Source organism: Rhineura floridana, chromosome 11, assembly GCF_030035675.1.
Source record: "Rhineura floridana isolate rRhiFlo1 chromosome 11, rRhiFlo1.hap2, whole genome shotgun sequence".
Taxonomy (NCBI): domain Eukaryota; kingdom Metazoa; phylum Chordata; class Lepidosauria; order Squamata; family Rhineuridae; genus Rhineura; species Rhineura floridana.
In genome coordinates this window covers 60,904,108-60,923,753 of record NC_084490.1, presented here as the reverse complement: position 1 = coordinate 60,923,753, position 19,646 = coordinate 60,904,108, and the positions used below count along the sequence as shown (strand labels likewise).

The 19,646-nt window shown below is 43.6% G+C and overlaps 1 protein-coding gene across 5 annotated transcripts in view; it reads right to left on the bottom strand.

The window, feature by feature from the left end:
• Positions 1-383: 383 nt before the first annotated feature.
• PARM1 (prostate androgen-regulated mucin-like protein 1) overlaps positions 384-19,646 on the bottom strand; it is a 30,451-nt gene continuing 11,188 nt past the window's right edge. For 3 of the 5 annotated variants that reach the window (XM_061590986.1, XM_061590984.1, XM_061590987.1), the window contains 4 exons: positions 9,570-10,280; positions 5,380-5,403; positions 1,858-1,936; positions 384-545 (listed from right to left, as the gene is read on the bottom strand). In XM_061590986.1, coding sequence (XP_061446970.1) covers positions 461-545; positions 1,858-1,936; positions 5,380-5,403; positions 9,570-10,173 — 792 coding nt within the window. In that variant the 5' untranslated portion in view covers positions 10,174-10,280 and the 3' untranslated portion in view covers positions 384-460. Of the gene's footprint in view, positions 546-1,857; positions 1,937-2,754; positions 2,877-5,379; positions 5,404-9,569; positions 10,281-19,646 lie in introns of those variants that run through there. The other 2 variants (XR_009758519.1, XM_061590985.1) reach the window with 2 other exon arrangements.

Here is a 19,646-nt window from a genome sequence, read left to right as displayed (position 1 = left end):
GTATTTAATCGTCTGAGACTCCCTCCTGAGTGACTTTTACCATGAATGTCTGCTAATTAAAGGAGGCCACATTCTTCAGGGCACATCTCCCTTTGTAATCAAGTCGCTGGGAAATGAATGGCCACAGCAGTACTGATTATAAAACTTTCCATGGATTTGGTTCCTTTTTGCAGGTTTCCTATATAGAGTTAGAGTTTGGAGTTAATGTACCAGTGAACAAGTATTCCTGTAGCTACTAATTCCAACTTTTGTATGACTTGGTGCTGAATGCTTCACTTTGATTCATTTAGTAGGTTTGGGCCTGTATCGAAAACAGGGATAGTGATAGTTCACCAGCAACAACAGCAGGAGGAGCAACAACACGGGAGTTCTATGCAGAAGGATATCAGGCCATGGCACTTTTAGTGAAATAAGTGCTTCATAAATACTAGAGCAGTTTTTGGCTTTAACACTCTTCAATTTAAGAGTCGTCATAGAGAGGGTTGTTGTAGTTTCCCCAGGATCCATAGTCATGATCGTCCAAGAGTCTTCCATATGAAGAATGTCTGAGGATGAACAAGAAACAACACCTTACTCTCAGGTCAGTCTGTGCTTATTACTGTGTCGTCTTTTAACAACATAATGCTCGGGGGGGGGAATTCACCTGTCTCCTCCCTCTGTCCTTATGGTGCCTGTACTTCTATTACTTAGAAGTTCTAGGCTGATCAGGCATCTAAAAGCGCTTGTCAAATTACTGTAATTTTGGGAGTATCGTATTGTGATTAATTAACCTTAGTAACCCCCTGATTATAATTCTTCCACCATGTCCATCTTGCTGTCAGTTTGGGGAATGGTGTTCAGGAAGAACACCAGCAAAGTGATCATTTTCATCCTGCCCCCGGAATCAAACCCCCCAATGGCAAGGAGCTTGCTTTACTTTCTCTCCCAGAAAGAAATTGGGGCTAAACCACACATTATGTTAAATGCGTTAGGGCATCTAACGTAGTTTTAAACAAGAACTGCAGTAGGGTGGCGAGGCAAGGAATTCAGAATGGGCTGTGGGTGGGAGGGAGGTTAACCAGTCCCTGCCTTGCTGACATCTGAACAAAAATCCTCCCACACAGTTTGCCTTGGGAGAGAAGCGCTCGTTGGCACTTATAAAGGTGCAGAGACAGGGTACAGAGAAAACTGAAGGAAGGAAAGGGAGGAAGGAAGTGTTGGGGTACTGGAAGACCTGCAGTGATGCAGAAGAAGACAGTGAGCACTATGGGGTGCAGAGAAATCTGTCAAATGGACAACAGAGGAGGGTGCAGAGATAAAGAGGGACAATAGTTGGTATGCAGATAAGATCTGTGGTTGAAGAAACGAGAGGCAGAATTAACAGAGTTGGGGAAGCAGACGTGGTGCAAAGAAAGGGGGAAGGCACTAGCTAAGGAGTAGAGCTGGAAAAGGAAGGAGGAACAACGCAGAGAGGGGTTTAGTAATGCAGAAAAATTATAGAGTGCAAACGTTTTGGGATTCAGAGAGAAAAAGGAGTGGTGTAAATTGTGTACTCCTCATCAGGAGTTTATACTATCTAGAGATGAAGCACATTTTATAGGGGCTCTTCCCACTTTCAACTCTGGATGAGTGACTGTAAGAACAATAGCGGAGAAGCCAGCCTCTTTCCAAGAAACTACTGCCTCTCCTTTTAATTTATTTATCTATATTTCCATTTATAGACCGCTTACTATCTGAAAGATCTCAAAGTGGTTTACAACAAAATACAAAAGGTACAATAAAAAATATCAAACTAATTTACAAAGCAAAATTACATGAACAATATCTATATATGGTATACATACATATACATACAAATAAGAGGGAACTAAGCCTCACCTGATCTTCAGGAATGCTGCTATTCCAAACACCAACAGAACCACTGCAATCACTGTTATAGTAATAGCTGCGATGCTTCCTGCACAGGAAGAGTTAGGCATGCATGAGTTTGAATACTCAGTTATCACAAGTCCATCTTCAACTCTCCAGATATTTTTTCATATTATGATTCAAAATAGTCCATGTACACACTGCCCTCTAATGTAGGAAATGTGGCAATCCAAGAAAGCTTTAGCACTGAGTGCTCTAAGTGCAGGATCTGGAATTAAGCACTAATTCCAAATCCTGCAGTTTGAAAATCAGAAAATTGCACAAATGTATTCTTTGCATGTTTCATTTTGGCTACATGATTCTTTAGAAATGTCAGACTGAGAAAACAGAGTTGAGATTTAAACACTACAGCATAACATAACCACAAACAATGATAGAGTGCTTTTCAAGCATTTCACAGAGGTCAGTACTATTATCCTCATACTGCAAATGGCAGAGGTAAGGCTGGGGGAATCATTGCTTGCTTAAGGCCATCTAGTGAATTCATGGCTATGAGATTTTATCTCTGTAAGAAGTACAAAGTCCATGCTCTTAAAAGTGGCTAACTGCTACTCCAGCTTTTATACTGGCTTGTAAAAGCAAGGAAAGGGACTTGGGGGCCATTAATCTTTGTAGTGAAAAAATGTGACTGCCTGAGTACCGGAGTAGGGTTGCCAGGTCGGGACCATTCAAAAACTTGAGAAAATGGGGGCGGGCCCTAGTGACGTCACGGGGTGGGCCCTAGTGACGTCACGGGGCGGGCCCTAGTGACGTCATTAAACGTGATACATTGTATCAACCACAGTTGCTTGGAGCATACCATTCAAAAAAAATTTCTCTGTTCAGAGATTAAAATAGAAATCTTACCTAAAATAGGGTGTTCCTAGGTCCATCTGAAGCGACAAGGTCATTCTTTCTCACAAGCTTAGGGAGTATGGATGGAAAATGGAAATGGAATGCCTTCAAGTCGATCCCGACTTATGGTGACCCTATGAATAGGGTTTTCATGGTAAGAGGTATTCAGAGGTGGTTTACCATTGCCTTCCTCTGACTTTGGACACATATACTTTGGACACATAATGAGAAGACATGATTCATTAGAAAAGACAATAATACTGGGAAAAACAGAAGGGAGTAGAAAAAGAGGAAGACCAAACAAGAGATGGATTGATTCCATAAAGGAAGCCACAGACCTGAACTTGCAAGATCTGAACAGGGTGGTTTACGACAGATGCTCTTGGAGGTCACTGATTCATAGCGTTGCCATAAGTCGTAATCCACTTGAAGGCACATAACACACACATACAATATAAAGAGAGATTCCATTCTATGCTTACATGTAATTAACCTATGAAAGTGATTGTCACATAACGTCTACTAGGATATAAGGGTAGACTTATAGTTGGCTAATAGCATCATTAGGCAGAAGTGAAATCTCCATATTTTTAGAGATGATACAGTACATCTGACTACCAGGCACAAAGGAACCTAGGGGAAAGAGATCATCATGTCATGCTTGAAAAATTCTCGCTGTGTCTTCTGGCTGGCAACTATCGAAAGAGAAAGTTCTGAATCAGATGCATCATTGTTCTGATACTGCATGGCAATTTTGTTGGAGTAGTGGAGGAATTGGTCAGAATTTAATAATCAGAATTTGGTGATGCAAGCCATGTTGCATATATGACACCCTGTCTTCTAATGATGAAAGTTTCTTGCTGTTTAATGCTAGAAGAGTAAGAGACATGACATCCCATCCCATCCCGTGGCTCAGTGCAACATACAGTAAAGTGATGTTAGTTGTGCACCCAGCTATATCATTGCAATGGGCAGTTTGCATCTTGAGTGCTCACCTGGGTTTTTGCTCAACATGTTTCAGATTTTTTTTGGAGGGGAGCAGAATTTGGAAAACATTGTTTCTTGTCACAGAGTTGGGAAAGCAACTTGGTATGTGTAGGAAAAAATAGAAGCAATAATTTAGAGACAGAGGAACCCAAATGTAGAATCCTAGGGAGGAATTTTTGCTGACTGAAGACCTATTTTCTTGAACAATGCTACTTGGATGGGAAGTCTACCCAATTCTTTTTCTATTTATTTACTACATTTGTATTTTGCCTTTCCTCCAAGGAGTTCAGGGTGGCATACATGGACTGACTCAAGAACACCTAGTGAGCTTCACGGCTGAGTGGGGGTTTGAACACTGGTCTATAGTCTACTACTCTAACCACTACATCACACTGGCTCTCTGGTGCTTATAAATTTTTTTACCATGCTGGTTCTGTAATTGCCTATCTGCAGCATGGGCAAGTAAGGGACAAGTATGTTCTGAAGTTGTTACTACAGATGACTACGTATATGCCTTGGGTTAGCATTACATCTGTTGCTGCTCTGAATAGGAAAGGCCAAATACTCTTTTGCCACTGAATGACTTAGTGCAAAAGTCACATCTACAGAAGGTGATGGAAAGAGAATGAGTTGGGGGGAATCAAGAAGATACAGATGTATTTCCATGCTTTATAAAACAGTATTCAAGCTTTCTACAGCAGTGGATATGGGCAAAATATACTGGAAGGTCTCAATTTGTTGACATCACTAAATCCCTTATTCTTTCCCTTGTACAGTATTATCATGTTCCCTGTTTGAGGAATGTGGAATACCACTCCCAATGGAAATTACCCTGCAATTTTCCAGTTTCCCAATTTTTATCTTGTTTGCACACATTTTATTTTCTTTGTTTTCTAATCTTTCCAGTCCTTATTAAATGTGAAGTATTTCTGGGTCTGTACTTTCTCCGTATTCTTTCTTAATAGGGACTGGATGAACTGTACAAAGAGATTGCGTTTGGTTTTCTAATTCAGGCCACCTCTCTTTAGATTACAGGGATAGTTTGCAGAGGCAATGTACCGTTATGTCAAAATTTAATTAAAAATTGAATGATACAGTGGAATATGAAGCATGTGCTTCCTGATTCTTATTAGGTCTGGAGTCTATGGTGAACCTGCCTTGAAGTAAGTTAAAATAGCACAAAGACACTGCAGGTGCAGCCAGGAACAGAACTCAACTTTTCCTTAACTGATGTTTGAATACTGAGGTGTAGACTTCTAAGCATGGGATGTGGCCTAATGACGCTTTTGCAGGGGAAGGTATAATCCAACAGCATAACATTTTTTGAGCAGGTGAAGCTTTGTAGGAGAAAATAAATGAAATGGAGTACAAAGAGGCTTCAGATCAGCCTTAAGAGTTTTAAATCTGGATAATGTGCAGAGGCATGTTATTTTGCCTGCACTTGGAAACTAGGCAAAGATGGCAAGAATGAGCCTTTCCATAACTATTTCCTGTGGGTTTTTTGTTTAGTATGTTTATCAAACAAGGAATTTGGGGAGATTGTTCATTGCTTTAGGTAGAAGTGGTGGTCTTAACATGATGGCATACTGTATCTAATGTCTGGCTCTACTTCTGTAAATTAAGAGAGCTGCCTTATAGATAAATACATACCACATTGTCCTTGCCTCAAGAGAGCTCCCAGTCACCAAAGAACAGTGAAGTGGTACAATGAAAGAGAAAATAGAGATTCAGTACAAATGTAGATTGCTTCCATCGTCATGATCTAGAATTCTAACTTCTTGGTCTGCCTTTTCACATTTTTCTGATGAAAGGGAAGAATCCTCAGGATTTTTTTTATATTGAGTCCAGTTCAGGCATAGCATCAAGGAGGATATTTTAAAGTTGTGTAGATCCTCCATAAACTAATGGCTTGTGGATGACTATAAGGACAGCACCATGTAAAGGTTTGGTAGTCAAGCTTGAACAAATCGGAGTTTCTGTTTGGTTATTTTACCCTCCCAACTGTGATTTCAACATTCAGATTAAAACAAGGTTTGGAAACTTTCTTTAAGCAAAGCTCAGAGATTTGCTACTGATAATGGCAGGGGTAGTAAGATCTAAGAAATTCTCTCTCTCTCTCCAGCCTGTCTCTCTTTCTCTCCAGCCAGCCTCTCTCTCTCTCTCTCTCTCTCTCTCCAGCCTCTCTCTCTCTCTCTCTCTCTCTCTCTCTCTCCAGCCTCTCTCTCTCTCTCCAGCCTCTCTCTCTCTCTCCAGCCTCTCTCTCTCTCTCCAGCCTCTCTCTCTCTCTCTCTCTCTCCAGCCTCTCTCTCTCTCTCTCTCTCTCTCTCTCTCTCTCTCCAGCCTCTCTCTCTCTCTCTCCAGCCTCTCTCTCCAGCCTCTCTCTCTCTCTCCAGCCTCTCTATCTCTCCTGCTCAGGCTGCCAGGCCGTGTGGGCCCCGTCTCGGCAGCGGTTGCTAGGAGATGGCTTCCGAGCGGCCTGCAAGCCTCAGCAGGAGTGGAGGCCGGCCAGGGCCGGCTCCTTCTTAGCCCCGTAGCCGGTTCCCCTGCTCCGGAAAGGATGGCCGGCCCGGCGGCTTCACCCCTCCTGCTGTGGGTGCCACTGGGCGGCAGCGGCCGCGATGGGGCTCAGCAGTCTCTGGCCGGGGGACCCCACTGCGGCCGCTGCCGCCCAGCGGCACCCACAGCAGGAGAGGTGAAGCGGCCGGCCGTCCTTTCTGGAGCAGGGGAACTGGCTCCGGGCTGGGGCTAAGAAGGAGCCAGCCCAGCCTGGCCTCCACTCCACTGCCACCGCCTCTTCACGGGCTCCTGCTGAGGCTGCCAGGCCGCTGCTGCTGGGGGGGGGGTCGCTGAAGGGGCGGCGGCTGGACGGAGCCCACGTCGTCGTGGCAGACGCGGGCCAGGAGGCTGCCCTCGCTCAGCCAGGCAGCTGCGGGCTCCACGTCCAGCAGCACCCTCACCTGCAATTGTGTGTGGGCGCTGGGCGGTGGCTGCTGCTGCAGCTGCGTGCTGGGGGGGGTCCCTGCAGGGGCGGCGGCTGCTCAAGTCCACGCTCTCCAGTGGTCCCTGCCTGACTGACAGGGCGGGAAGGCGGCCAGCCACAGCCCAACGTATGCGTGTGTCAATCACGCATGCGTGGCTGAGGGGGCCAATGAAAAGCCAGAGATCTCCCTGTTTAAACAAAGTATTGCCGGAGGCCGGAGACGGCCCCCTTTTGCCGGAGACTCCGGCAGAAAACCGGAGACCTGGCAACCCTATACCAGAGGCCTTTTACATGCTCTTTCTCCCCTTCTCTCATTTGCCAATGTTCAGTAGAAATGGCCTACTTAGGTTTAATGTGTTCAAGGATACTTCCTAAGTCAAACATTGGGAACTGCCCCCCGGCCAGAGACTGCTGAGCCCCATCGCGGCCGCTGCCGCCCAGTGGCACCCACAGCAGGAGGGGTGAAGCCGCCGGGCCGGCCGTCCTTTCTGGAGCAGGGAAACCGGCTCCGGGGCTAAGAAGGAGCCGGCCCTGGCCGGCCTCCACTCCTGCTGAGGCTTGCAGGCCAAGTGCCTGGACTCCGTGAGTGGATGGATGGGAAGAAAGAGGCTAAAGCTGAATCCTGATAAAACGGAGGTACTGCTCGTGGGAGACAAAGGAGGGTTGGGAAATATTGACCTGGTGTTTAATGGGGTAAAACTGCCCCTGAAGGACCAGGTCCGCAGCCTCGGGGTGATCCTTGATTCCGGGCTGACCATGGAGGCTCAGGTTTCATCGGTATGCCGGGCAGCTTGGGGTCAATTGCGTCTCATCCGAAGGCTGCAACCCTACCTTCCTGTCCACCAGCTCCCACTCGTAGTACATGCTCTGGTCACCTCTCGTTTAGACTACTGCAATGCACTCTACGTGGGGTTATCCTTGAAAACAGTCCGGAAATTACAACTGGTACAAAACACGGCGGCTCGTTTACTTACGAATAGCCGCCGTTATGATCATATTACCCCAGTGTTATACAATCTTCACTGGCTTCCAGTTATTTTCCGGGCTCAATTCAAGGTGTTGGTATTCACCTTTAAATCCCTATACGGTTTCGGCCCAGTATACCTGAAGGAGCGCCTACAACGTCATGAAGTGTGCCGCCCTACAAGATCTGCCACTCAGGGCCTTCTCTCGGTTCCGCCGACTAAAGTGGCTAGGTTGGTGAGGACTTGAGAGGGCTTTTTCTGTGGCAGCCCCCACGATTTGGAACTCCCTCCCAATGGATCTTCGACATGCCCCTTCCCTAGATATATTTCGCCGGGGCCTGAAAACTTGGCTTTTCCATCAGGCCTTTACGACCTTTGAGACTTCCAAGGTGAACTAGTTCTAGAACTGTAATATGAACAATCTACTAAATACTGTAATTTTTACACTGTACTGTACTGGCTATATTGTTTATTGTATTTTATCATGTTTTATTGTACGCCGCCTAGAGTGGCCACTGGCTAGATAGGCGGCCTATAAATTAAAGTTTATTATTATTATTATTAACTTGTGGCTCTTGAGTTTTCGGCACTGCAACTCCCATCAGCCCCAGCCAGCATGGCCAATGGTCAGGGATGATGGGAGCTGTAATCCAACAATATCTGGAGGGCCAGTGTCCCTGTGCTAAGTCATGAACTCTAGACATGGAAAGATCCTACAATGGTAACTACCCATACTGGTATTTATAGCTTTCAAAAATGAACATCTGCAAGTATTAGGATGATAGTTTAAATTCAAGAGATAAATTCAAACGTCATTCCAAGCCATTTTTAACTATGATTTGGCATGATGTCTGAATTGACAACTGGCTGGCAAAACAGAACTGGAAGCATGCATGAATTGGGAGGAAAAAACACCACAGTTGTGGCCATTACTCTGTCTCTACAAGTTGTTGCATCGTAGAACATAAGAGACAGAAAATGAGAGACGGAAATTAACTTACAAAATTAAGGGCTGACAGGACAGATAATGAAAGCAGATCTGGCTTCAAACCATGGCTGTATTATTCTATGCTATGCTTCTACACTATTGTTAATCACAAACCATGGGTTAATATGAGGCCTCCAGTGAGTCTATTTATGGCTCAGAGTCTCAAAGTCCATCTTTCAGAAGGTGGAACATTAAGTTGTTTGTGTGAATAAAAGGTTTTATAGTATGTGCTTTGACGAAAGAAGCCTTGGGGATACTAAACACTTGTAGGAATATTGATTCTTCAGAATCCAAACTGATCATTTTTTGGCACAGGGTTACTGATACATGAAGTGCACGTAAGACCATTAGGGAAATGCAACATGTTCAAACCAGCAGAGAAAGAAATCCGATTTTCAAAGGGCCAAACTAAACATAACGCTAAAAGTGTCATGTAGCTTCTTTTTTATTTTACTTTAAAATACCAGGTACTATGCAGCTTGATTAGCACCAGAACAGCATGTGGGGAAAGGTGAAGGTTAAAAGCCAGGTTCTAACAAAAAATGCCTCCTGGAGCCATATAACTAGGAAGGGACACTCCCATTGTTGCCAAGTACTGGGAAGTGAATAAGGCAGATTATAAGAATGATACAGCCACGTCAGACTTCATGTGGCATACCCTCCCCCCCACCGACTAATGTGATTTTGGTTATTGAGTCTAAGAAAATGTGTATGCGTACCCACAAATTGTACTATAGGTTTCCTTTTACATTGCCTGATTTTTGGGGGGGCAGCGGCGAGGGGGGAAGAATTTGGCTTATCTTTCCAGTTGTTTTTTAAAAAGCAAACATTACTTTTGCCTTATGCACTCCCTCGCAAAAAAAAAAAAAAAAGGCGAAAAATTGCTGTGCAAAGCATTAAGGCTTACCTGAACTCAACCCACGCTGAACTTCTTGGATGGTTACTCCTGAAGAGAATGTGGTACTGCCAGGAGGAGAGGTCTCTCGCGGAGCTTTACTTGACAGAGTCACTTGTGAAAATGTAACTCCTTTCACAGATCCTGGGAAGGTTGATGCTCCAGGTGTCGCTCCAGATGTTGCCTCTTGGGTAGGGGGTTTTTTGCTTGTGGACACAATTACTGCTGATGTTTCTGTACTTGACAACTGGGTAATGCCAGCAATGCTTAGGTATGTAGTATCAGTAGAAGCAATCATGGTGGATGATCCATTTATTGGATGCGAAGAGGTGGCTTCTGGGCTTTCTGAGTGGGGAACGGTGACTGTTGTTGGGCTGGCAACTGACGTCGCCAATGTGTCGTTTTTGATTTGTAATCCATCATTTGCCTGTGGTGGTAAACCAGTCTGCGAACTATTCGTGGGGGTTATTTTTGAAAGTGGGGTTGTAGTCAGAGTTTCCACTGTTGGAATAGTGGTGGCAGATGTGGTGGTGCTATCCTGTGTTGTAAATCTCAATGTGGCCCTGAGGGACAGAACCATCTGGGTTGCAGCTACTGGCACGGTGGCCAAATGCATGCTGCTGCTTGATGGGGCAGCTTGATCGCTGGGTTCTGTTGTTCCTGAGGTAGCTATGTTTGAGGGAGTAGGTACACTAGTTGAAGAGGCACAGGAGATATTTAAGCCTGCACAGGTGAACACACATACATATAATATTAGTCTTCTAGCCAGCTATAACCTGTTCACATTTTTTTTCATGTTAGTGTATCCAAGAAACAGAAACCAGGAGGGGGGGGTCTATGCAGCTGGTGGGCCCCCACAGAAAAAGACAGGTTGGATTCTCAATGCTTGGGGCAGGGAGAAACCAGGCTGACTTTCCCAACCCCACAGTGCCTCTGAATGCACCCCTTTACTTTCTCCCCTATAAATATATGTTTCAACTAAGGCCCGTCTCCAGGTGCCCCACCTATTAGAGGCTAAACAGGTAACTCCTAGAGAGAGGGCCTTTTCTGTGGTGGCACCTCAGTTGTGGACTTGTGCCTTCATATATATTCACCTGCTGCTGTCATTATCATCTCTTGAATGCCAGGTAAAGTTTGCCTGATGAATATTAATTGGTATCTTACAATGCTCTTTGTTAACTCCATCTAGTTGAATGATTTCTTGTTACTGTTTTGCATTAATTTACCAGGAATTGTTAGCAGCCTTGAAGACTATGATATAGAGGAAAGAAGGGTTACAAATCTCAAATAAAAATAAAACTGAAGTTGCCATTCACTCCTGTGGGAAAATTAAAAGTGTCACACTTGGGGACAGAGAGAGGTGAGCGAAGCCAACCTTCCACTCTTGTCCCTTGAAAAATCTGATCCTCACTGATGGAGATCCCACACAGAGATGCCATGGGTCTCCCAGGGGACAAAGTGGTGTAAAAGTCCCCTCTCTTTATTCCCATGATAGGGATTCCAAACCAGCCAATCCTTCCCAAGTGACAGTCTTGTATACTTGTAGTACCCATATCATTACACCAAAGATCACTGTGTGAAAGCCCCCTCATACTAATTAGACTTGGCTGAAGGTTTTCCCCTGCCTGCTCTGCCCAGTACAAATTTACTCTCCCTATAATAATAGCCTGTCCTTCTCTGGCTTCTAAAGCAAGGCATATCACTAAACTGGTCATAACCAATTCCTTTTATAAAGAAATAATTTTAATCCCACATTAGACCTGGCCATACTTACTATGGAGCAGCTACAACACAAAATACATTCTGTAACACTCACTGTTGGGGCAGGTGACTATGGCGTGCACATTCAACCGTATATGTGCACCACTTGCAAATGTTTTCAGAAAGCATCCCTAAACCTCTCCCCAAATAAAAACATGGACACATCTTTCCTTCAACCTTGTTATGTGGACAGGGCTGTCTCTGATAAATAGGCTACAGAATTCCACTGAAGGGCATTTTGTTGTAAAAGGTACCACTGTAGGCCCACAGAGCATTAGCATTTGCATACATGTAGAGTGCTTTGGGGCAAGTTAACTTGGCAGGCGGATGCCAAGTTTTTTAAAAAGAGAAGTTTTGAACTGGGGAGTGGGGTGAAAATTGCAGGAGATCTGGAGCCCAGCATAAAAGACCCGAAGCTTGGGTCAACTGGGCCGCCCCTAATAGCACCCCCCCTGCCTCATGGGCTGCCTTCTGTGGGGCTGCATGCCAGTGGTGGGTAGGACCAGAGGCGAGAGTGGGCAATGGATAGGACTCTTACCTCCGCACAATAGTCTATTTTCCAGCCATGCATAAGGTAGAGGCTCCTACATACACAGTTCAGTGATCCCATTCTTTCCAGGCAAAAGCATTTGAGGAGAGTATGGAGCAGGGCTGGGCAGGAACGTGGCCTGGGGAGAGACCAGAGGGCCAGAGAAGCCTGGAGGGTGGTATTCAGCCCCACTCAGATGTAACCCTTTTGTCACTTTCTGATGATGATTCAGGTGGATCAGACCATCACAAATCAAGTGTTTAATGGAGACTACATATCCACAGAAAAGGGACACAAGTTCAGAAATTAAATTCTAAGCTGAATATTCCCTGTTCTAAACTCTAATTAAAATGGGTGTTCAAAGTAGCCAATTACTAGTCAAATACTATTATTTTCATTGGTGGGCAAAATAGGTGCATTCGAATGGAAACCAGCCTGGACCTCTTTCCGAACTGGTAATGTTTTTGGTCTTTTAGTTTTGGCTCAGTAGAGAACTGCAAATTGATTCTGTTCAGGTCTGGGAGGAAACATAACAGCCCCCAAGTGTTTATCATATTGACTCCCTGATCATGTTTTGAGTTTGTACATTGATGGTGAAGAGTTTAGCATGTATCCGTTTTCACCTTAAATGCAAATTCTCAAACTTTGTGAACTCTTCCTTGTTTGAACACAGAGCTGGAGAAAGTCCAGTTGGCCTGCAATGCTGCTACACCCTCCATTTCCTCAAACACATGTGGGTAGGTAGAGATGCAGCTGCAAAAAGCAGAACTGAATTCCCCGTGCATCTGTTGATGTGTGGGGAATGCAATTCTCCTTGGTTTGGGTGAGCCCAAATCCTGCAGAAAGCAGGATTCTCTCTCCTTCACCCAAGTGCCAATTTCGACAGGTGGACAGGACAATCAAAGTTGGCCTGTAGGGGTGAGGCAGATAAAGATGTGGTCCACCAGGCAAAAAAGGTTCCCCACCCCTGGTTTAAACACACACACACACACACACACAGAGGGAGGGAGGGAGACAGACACACAGGCAGCAAACTAGAACTTCTCAAACTCGTTTCTAAGGCCAACCAGCTACAGAACAAGCTGCTACGGAGGAATAATTCATCAATGCTATTATTATGGAATTTGTCTCCTGAAACACCTATATTGTTTTATGTTCCCTGACCCTTTGCAGGGACAGCAACACGACACAACAGCTTGGGTGACTACTACGCTAAACGTCTACTACTGGGAGGAATGTGCCTGCTTGAGGGTCCTTTCCCAATATTCTACTCCCTTCAGGAGTCTTTGTTTTCTGGAGGGGGGCCACACACCCCCAGTCAGAGAACCAGCCGCTTCCTTAAATGTGATGAAAACCTGCTCTTGCAGAGTCCTAGAAGTGAAAGGCATCAACAAGGAATTTATCAAATCTGAGTCTATTCTGCCAAAGAACCAGAACCCAGCTTTGTGGCAAGCTTCTGCCTCTCTATAGCTGCAAACCTAAGAGTGTGTCCAATGAAGAGGGTATGTGAAATCAAAGGAGTGGCTGAATCAGGGGCTCCAGCTGTCAGGGAGTGGGGCCTGCACAATTCCCAGCTCCTCGGCCCTGACTTAGCTGAAGCAGAGTCAATTGTGAGAAAAAAGGGACAATGAATAAGTGATACATGTTGCAGAATTCAATTGGTACACGATTTGGACTCCCCCCCCCTTTTTTTAGCAAGGTGCACATAGAACCTTGCTTAAATATCTACTTGTCAAAAGTCACCGTTACATAAAATCAAGCCCATTGAGTTCCTGTTTTCAAAGGGTGAAGACAGGCCTAGCGTTGCAACAGTGACTGCAGCACATTTTTCACTCAGAGGGTGAGAACAAACTTCAGTCTGACTTTGCAATTGGTCTCTCACAGCTACATACCAGCAAGGTGAATGCTGGTGGTTCTGTCAATCTTGGCCCCTTCCCCACATGCTTCAAACAGATTGTCTGCCTTTAAATTAAAACAAAACTAAAGCAGCACATGGATCATGGTTTTTTTTTTGCCCTTTACCTTTTCAAAACTAACAAAACGATTCCAGTGATTGACAGGGACAGCTGACGTTCCCTATTTGAGCTGAACCGACTGTAAAAAGCTGCAGAACAAGGTCTGCACCGCATCTCTCGAGTTTGCCCTGAAAAATTCAGATTGAACATAGCGAGTGGACTTCCAAATCCCTTTGCCTATTGCTCTGCAATTGATAAGTCTGCCTTCATCCAGACTTTTATTTCCCAGTAAATCTCCCTCTCTTCATCCATTTTTACAGCAATTTCTATCATGGAAATGGAAACTAAACATAATAATATGATTAGGCAATCTACTCATGTGAGAATTTTTATAAAATTACTTCTTTGAAACTGGGTGCTATCAAGCATATCACATACTCATACCTGCCTTTGTACAGAACTAGATCCTGAAATTAAGCCATTTGTTTCCATGTCCACTTGTCTGACAGGTGTAGCATTGTATTCCAATAAGAATCGTAGCTGAAATATGCAGAGTTGGCTAGCGGGGTTAATAATATACATGCTCAAGAATCTCTTTTCTCCCTGTGAAAGCACCTTCTATTAAAGGTCATTATTGTTTTTGTGCTAGGACTCAATGTTCATGAATGAAACAGCAGGTTCATGAAATTCTGACCTTTTGCAGTTTTCTTCAATGGAAATGTAAAATCCTTTAGAACAGCAAGAACCAAACCCCCCAAGTGCTCTTGAGATAGTTAACAGGTCCATTTGCTCTATCACAATTAACACAACCAGTTGAGGATCAGAAAGACTGATCTGGGGATTTCACAGAAGGAACTTTCTGCAAAAGTAGTCTCCTATCATTATATGGCTCTTGCAGAAGATAGATTAAAGAAACTGAAGCAAAAGAACTCTGAAATACTTAGAAAAAAGTAGTGCATGATAATACCTAAGCCTGTATTGGTGTTCATCTTTTAGTAGGATGGGGTAGGATTTGTCCTTTTTATGTTGTTGCAGGATGAGTACTTTTAGCCAATTAATGTGTTTTTAATATATTTTAAATTTTGTATCATGTATGTTTTTATAAGAGTCCCAGTGTGGTGTAGTGGTTAAGGTGTTGGACTATGACCTGGGAGACCAGGGTTCGAATCCCCACACAGCCATGAAGCTCACTGGGTGACCTTGGGCCAGTCACTGCCTCTCAGCCTCAGAGGAAGGCAATGGTAAACCCCCTCTGAATACTGCTTACCATGAAAACCCTATTCATAGGGTCGCCATAAGTCAGAATCGAATTGAAGGCAGTCTATTTCCATTTTTCATGTCTTTATAATAAGTTGCTTTGAGACATTTGTATAGTAAGTGATAAATAAATGCTAATGCTACTACTACTAATAGCAAGTTCATAATTCTTGGTGTTATTCTGGCTTTGCAACTTTCCTTACATATGTGCATACCAGGAAGTCAGCCAGTCAAGCCACCCCCACCAATCAGGCATAAGACAGGCAGTCCTTCTTTTAAACTAGCTTTAAAGTGCCATGCTAAACAATTAGGCAGAGGTACATTTATACTTAATCTTATTTTAAAAGTTCCACAGATATGGTTGCAAAACTGCTCCAAGAATTGAGGATGTTGCCAGTAGGTGGCTTCCCCTTGATTTGACCATACTGTAAACATGCCAAACCAGCTTTTTAGAACTTGCCCCAGGACAGAGAAACATATGTTTGCACTGATTGCAATAAGGTTCGTTCAAATAGGTTCTACTGGTCTTAAAATATTGTTTGTCGCCTTCCTTAACTGCATATTTTCTGTAAAGAACACTCAAGGTATTCTGTAGTCCTAAAGAAAGGGGATTTATTTTTGGAACAGATCAGGTTGATTAAGATGGCGCAAGTCAGCACTGATGTTTGTGTGTCATCTTAATTATAAAAAAGGGACAAGCTTGTTTTATAATTTGGATTTAGGAAGTAAGCTTTTCGTTGCTTTTATCTGCGTATTGTTGTTTTGATATATTGAAAATGTTTGGGGAAGTGGCTGTAGTTCAGTGGTAGGGTTTAATAAGGTTCCTCCCAGCATCTTCAAGTACTACTGAGACTGACTGGACAACTGCTGCCAGTCCGAATTGACAATACTGAGCTAGATGAGCAAATGGCCTGACTAAATAGAAGGTAGCTTCCTATGTTCCTAGAGTTTGATTAATGTCTTTGCCTTCGTTTAATTATTTTAAAATGCAAACATAACCATTAAAAATGGCTGTGGCTACCTCCAGCCAGAGGTCAGCATCTAACAACAAATTAAGTAGCAGATGGAAAATAACCTAGCCTGATTTAAAAAGAAGCAGCAGCATGTGTAATGGTCTATATTTAAACAGCATTATGCAATCAACCTGCCTTCTAGGTAGCCTCCAGCAGATAAACAGCTTGGCTTAAATTCTACAGCAACACATATTCGCCTTGAGAACTAGAAAGTTTAAGGTTTAGCCTTTTGGTGCTAGCATTTACTATAATTTCAGGTCAAGTTACTCCTATATCAGCTTTACCAACAGGATTCTGAAACTTAGGTGAGGTGGGGAGATAGTTTTACAAACAGTAGAAATGTTTCTCATGTCTAAAAGTTATTTTAATTTGAATACCAGTTGCTTTCAAAAAAATTTTTTACAGCTAATCATTGGGTTTTTGGGCTATTTATACATGCATGATATTGTTGTTATGACATTTCTTAACCTTGACTGATAGTTGTGAGGTGTCATGAGACCCCTGGTGAACAGAAATATGGATAAGAAGTATAACTGAATAAATTATTTACAACTGCACTTTCAAGAAATCTCACATTCAGGTCTCATTGGCTGCTTATAGGCCTGTGGGCTCCATCTGTCTTTTAGCATGAGCTGGTTGGTGTTTGATAAGGGTTGGCATTGCCAGGGAAGAAGCAAAGACGAGGAACTCCGAGGGACTGTCCAAACTGATAGTGAACAAATAAAATGTGTTTACTTCACTAAGATCTACCCTACCCTACCCTGTCTGCTTGTCAGCTCCATTTCACAGGAATACAGTAGAGGCCCTAGTAGCTTTAGTTATTCCATCTTGTGACAAAAGCTTTGCTTTGCTAATCAGGTTAATTTTCTATTTATCATTCAATTTTAGACAATTCAATCAGGGCTGCTATGATGAAAGGGCCGTAGTGCAGAGGGTAAAGCACATGTTCTGCATGCAAAAGGTGCTCTGTTCAATCCCTGGTGTCTCCAAATAGGGCTAGAAAATATTGTCTGAAACCCTGGAGAGCTGCTGCCAGTCTGTGTTGGCAATACTGAACTAGATGGACCAATGGTCTGTCTTAGTATAAGACAGCTTCCTATAAGGGCATGATAATACTTTCTTCATACAACCAGCGGCCTTTTTGTAATGGAGATTCTTTCTCCAGTGAAAATGCCCCCCAAAGTGTTATCAGCTTGTGGAAGTGTGTGTGTTTGTGTGTGGGATGACAAGTACTGTTCAGGTCTTTTCCCCCTTGCAAAACTAACAGTAACTTCAGAAGTTTGGTGGGATGCATCGTATGGGCAAAAGGCTTAAAACTCTCTCCCAGAGCATTACCTCCCTGATCTTCAAAGCAGAGCATCCCTACAGGGCTGTGAATTAGCAAAACAAAAACCACCAGATAACCTAATCAAGGCTGTAATGCTTCTGTCTGGCCCTCAGCCTATGTGGGGATTGAATTCAGAAACTGAGAGCTGATGGAGCTATTACATTTTGAATGATTTCCTGTATCAATTAAGGTCTGATGTGGGGACTCAACAGGAGATTGCAGCAGCAACCTCCATTATTAGAAAAAATGGCATATTGTTATGTTTCAAGGCATGGAAAATAGTCACTGTAATCTTCTGTGCAGTCTGTAACTTGAGATGGTATGTTGCTGATGTGAGTAGACAACTACTGTAAATAGCTAGATTCAGGATTAGCTGGCCACAGTGCAGTCTGTGCTGGTTTTAACCTAGAGCCTTTCCACACATTACAAGGCAGTAAACCTGAGTATGAGTGATAGTGTGGGTAATTGGCATAAGACCTGCAGCCAATCTGGCACTCTGGAAATGTTTGTAACATATAAAGGTGCACTCATTGAATACAGTACATGGTCATCTACATTACATTCTGTACACTGAAAACCACAATGTGTGACTTGGCCCTTAAATAGTTTAAAAAAAGAATTAGACAAATTCATGGACGAAAAGTCTATCAGGAGGTATTAGCCAAAACAGTCATCTTCAAATGTACCGAAACACTGAATACTAATTTGGGCAGGGCAGGACTACTGCCTTCCTCTCCTGTTTACGGGAAGCAAAATGGAGGACTAGATTAAACTTTTGATCTGGTTTGTGTGTGTTCAGTTATTTGCCTCTCCCTATAAACCTTTCAGAACACTACAATTTAGCAGAGGGAGTGTTATTCATGGACACAGATTGGCAATAAATTCAGGATAACCTATTGGGAAAGAGTCATGGCTTAGGAGTATGGCATGTGCTTTGAATGCAGAAGGATCCAGGTTTAATCCCTAACAGCTCCCAGTAGGTCTGGGGAAGACCCCTGTCTGAAACCTTGGAGAACTGCTGCCTATAAAGGTAGACCTGGGATGGGGAATGTGTGGCTCTCCAGATGTTGTTGGCCTCCAATCCCCATCAGCCCCAATCAGCACAGCAAATGGTCAGGGATGATGGGAAATGTAGCCCATATGGAGGCCACACGTTCCATAGCCCTGGTGTAGACTATCCATGGCTAGATACAACCAGCATTCTAACTTGATGAGGCAGCTTCCTTTGTTCCCATAACAAATTAAATGCACTTCTACATGCAACACATAATTGACTTCTGGAATATATTGCTACAACAGTTGAAATGATCATTAAGCTAGATGGCGCTTCTTTAAAAAAAGAAAACTTCATGGCAGCTCAATGGCTGTTAGATATGGTAGGGAAAATTTATTTACTTTATTTATTTATTATCCTATTGATATCCTGCCCTTGCTCCCAGCAGGAGCCCAGGGCGGCATCCAAAATTGGATTGTTTGCATGCAGGGCATACAAAACCACAGGGATTAGGCATCACTTGCATGCCTTGCTTGTGGCTTTTCTAGCTGGTCTTTACTGGAAGCCAGGGTTTCCTGTCCCCATTCCCCAAGAGACCAGAGGGTTCCCTGGCCCGATCCAGCGAGTCAATTTTTAACTTTCAAAAGCAAGATGCAGTAACAACTGGCATTACTAGTTATGTCTCTAAAACATTCTGGGGGAAAACACACCCGGCACTGTATATATTAAATAATCTAGTTCTAGATAGTATAGGCTATAATTCAAACGTTATAATATTAACCATGTGCAGGGGTGACTTTTTTTCTTTCTCTGACAGTGGCTGTTAATCTAACAGGTGCAACTTTTTCAGGACTGAGATGCCTTGACTGGATGGGGGTTTCATCTGCGAATTTCTACCTGCAGTAACACCTGCAAGGCAAGTAACAAACTTGCATGACATTACAAGATCAATGACCAGCTACATCTCCATAATTCAAGATAGCTAATTGTTGTCTCTTGGTCTTAAGACAGGGTTGCTGCTCTTCTTCCCAAGCATGGCTCCTGCGTTTTTAACATAAATAAGGAGTCCTGGGCTCCTTCTGGGAGAAAGGGCAGGATATAAATTTAAAAAATGAAAACAAGAGACACAGCACATGAAGATGCCGTGAGGGGGAAAAGCAGCCCCTCAGTCCAGCATTTGTTGGGAAAAGAAACTGCATCCCTCAGTCTGAAAGAGTCAAGAACTCTAAAAACAGGAACAAACTAAGCAAAGG